This window comes from Poecilia formosa, unplaced genomic scaffold, assembly GCF_000485575.1.
Source record: "Poecilia formosa unplaced genomic scaffold, Poecilia_formosa-5.1.2 Scaffold471, whole genome shotgun sequence".
In the NCBI taxonomy this organism is placed as follows: Eukaryota; Metazoa; Chordata; class Actinopteri; order Cyprinodontiformes; family Poeciliidae; genus Poecilia; species Poecilia formosa.
The window spans coordinates 381,493-383,212 of record NW_006800410.1 but is presented as its reverse complement, the minus strand read 5'-3'; the positions used below and the strand labels follow the sequence as shown (position 1 = coordinate 383,212).

The following is a 1,720-nucleotide window of genomic DNA, read 5'->3' as shown; positions in this document are numbered from 1 at the left end:
GATATGACTTCAAATGTTACTGAGTAACTGAACTCAAATCAAAGTTCAGGTTTTGGAAACAATTTAAAGGACAAATTAGACAAAATTGTAATTACAGCAATTGATACCCGAGTGAAAAAAACATACTTTAGTATATTATTTGTGAAGGTATAATTTAAGTATACTAAGTTATATTGAGTTTACTATCCATAAATATATACAAAGTATAATAAAAGCACGCTTGTACCAATTTTGACATTTTAACTTTAATCATACTTAAATATAATTGTACCAAAATACACTTTTAAGAAATATATTAAATAAAAGTATGCTTTCAGTGATTTCAGTATGTTTTAAATTACATCTCAGTGTATACTTTAGGCTGATAAAGTATGCCTTTTTAGGTGCCTTAATAATCTTTTACTATTTTTGTTAAAATGGCAAAGAATACAAAAGTAATAATCCTAATAGTGGAACTTGATGCAATGTTGTTTAACAAAGTAAATAATGTGTTCATGCCTCAACAAATCAAACATTGACAGTTTAGTGACACTAAATGCAGCAGGTGTCTTCAGTTTTATTTCCCTCCGAATATGATCTGTTGTTTTCCGTTTTTTAATTAAAACATGGAAGCTGTCTTTACTCAATCCATTTTCAGATTTATGATGCAAGTCAACGGCATTGGCTCCAGTTCACACTCCAGCCCAGATGGTGGCGGTATTGCACACTTTCAGTTTTTCAACTTTCAGTGGAACAAAAAACAGCTGTGTCCAAATTTAGGGTCTGCATCCTTTAAAAGCAGCAATGGCGGCAAAATTATTTTTGCTGTATTACACTTAAAATTACACAAAATGATTTTTTACAATGTTTTTAGGCGAGAATGTAGATGTCTAGATCTCAAACATCTGCTCGGTTCATCAATAAATCACTTAATTACAATATTGCTCCGACGTTTTCGGAGATCTGCTCCCGCTGCATTAACAGCAGCTCCCCTCACCCGCTGTCAGCTGGCGAAGGTTCGGCACACCGAGAGAGAACCCATGTCTCCCGGCAAATCGTTTTAAAAACTCCCGCTAGTTTTCACCTATGAGTGGAGGTGAAACACAGATATTAAGCCTGGTAATAGCTGTGCAATTTTTTGGTTCACTAAACTATTTAATTTATTCCTGAGCAAATGGGTTTGACTGATTAAAGCTAAGCCTTGCTGCTTTTCATTTGTTTTCGTCTCTTTTTTGTTTGTTTGCATGTTTTCTCTGTTGCTGCGCATTTGCACCTGTCAGCCACCGTACTTTCCACCCCGTATGGCAGAATCAAAATATATATCTCTTCCACATTGTGAAGTGCTTCTACTTCTGCATTATCCATAGCATACTGCAATATGCCATGGATAATGCATATTACTGGATATAGGTAGCCTATAATGCAGTAAAATATTTATGACTTTATTTGTTTTGGTTTGCACAATGAGCCACTGGCGATTTTTCTCATAATACAGGCAAGAATTTAAAACTACTTCCACCTCGGCATACCAGTCTTCTTTTCCATTTAAGTCCTTACTTACATCAGCTCCATCCCAGAGTCCAAAGCTCAGACCAAGAAGCAGAGTGAAGACGAGACCAGCAGCCATCTGTGGAAAGAGTCGTTAGGAACGTTCATAATTAGTGAACAAATCAACTCAACCAAGACATAAAACATCATGATGAGCAGCAGGACTTTGAATGTTACCTTGTTTTGATGATTA

At 35.5% G+C, this 1,720-nt stretch overlaps 1 protein-coding gene across 1 annotated transcript in view; it reads right to left on the bottom strand.

Annotated features, from left to right (window-relative positions):
* Positions 1 to 1,714, bottom strand: part of LOC103156237 (galactose-specific lectin nattectin-like) — a 43,162-nt gene extending 41,448 nt beyond the window's left edge. Inside the window, exons 1-2 of the mRNA XM_016664150.1 lie at positions 1,705 to 1,714; positions 1,541 to 1,606 (exon numbers count right to left, since the gene is read on the bottom strand). Of these exons, the coding sequence (XP_016519636.1) occupies positions 1,541 to 1,606 (66 nt within the window). The 5' untranslated portion in view covers positions 1,705 to 1,714. The remainder of the gene's footprint in view (positions 1 to 1,540; positions 1,607 to 1,704) is intronic.
* Positions 1,715 to 1,720: the final 6 nt, after the last annotated feature.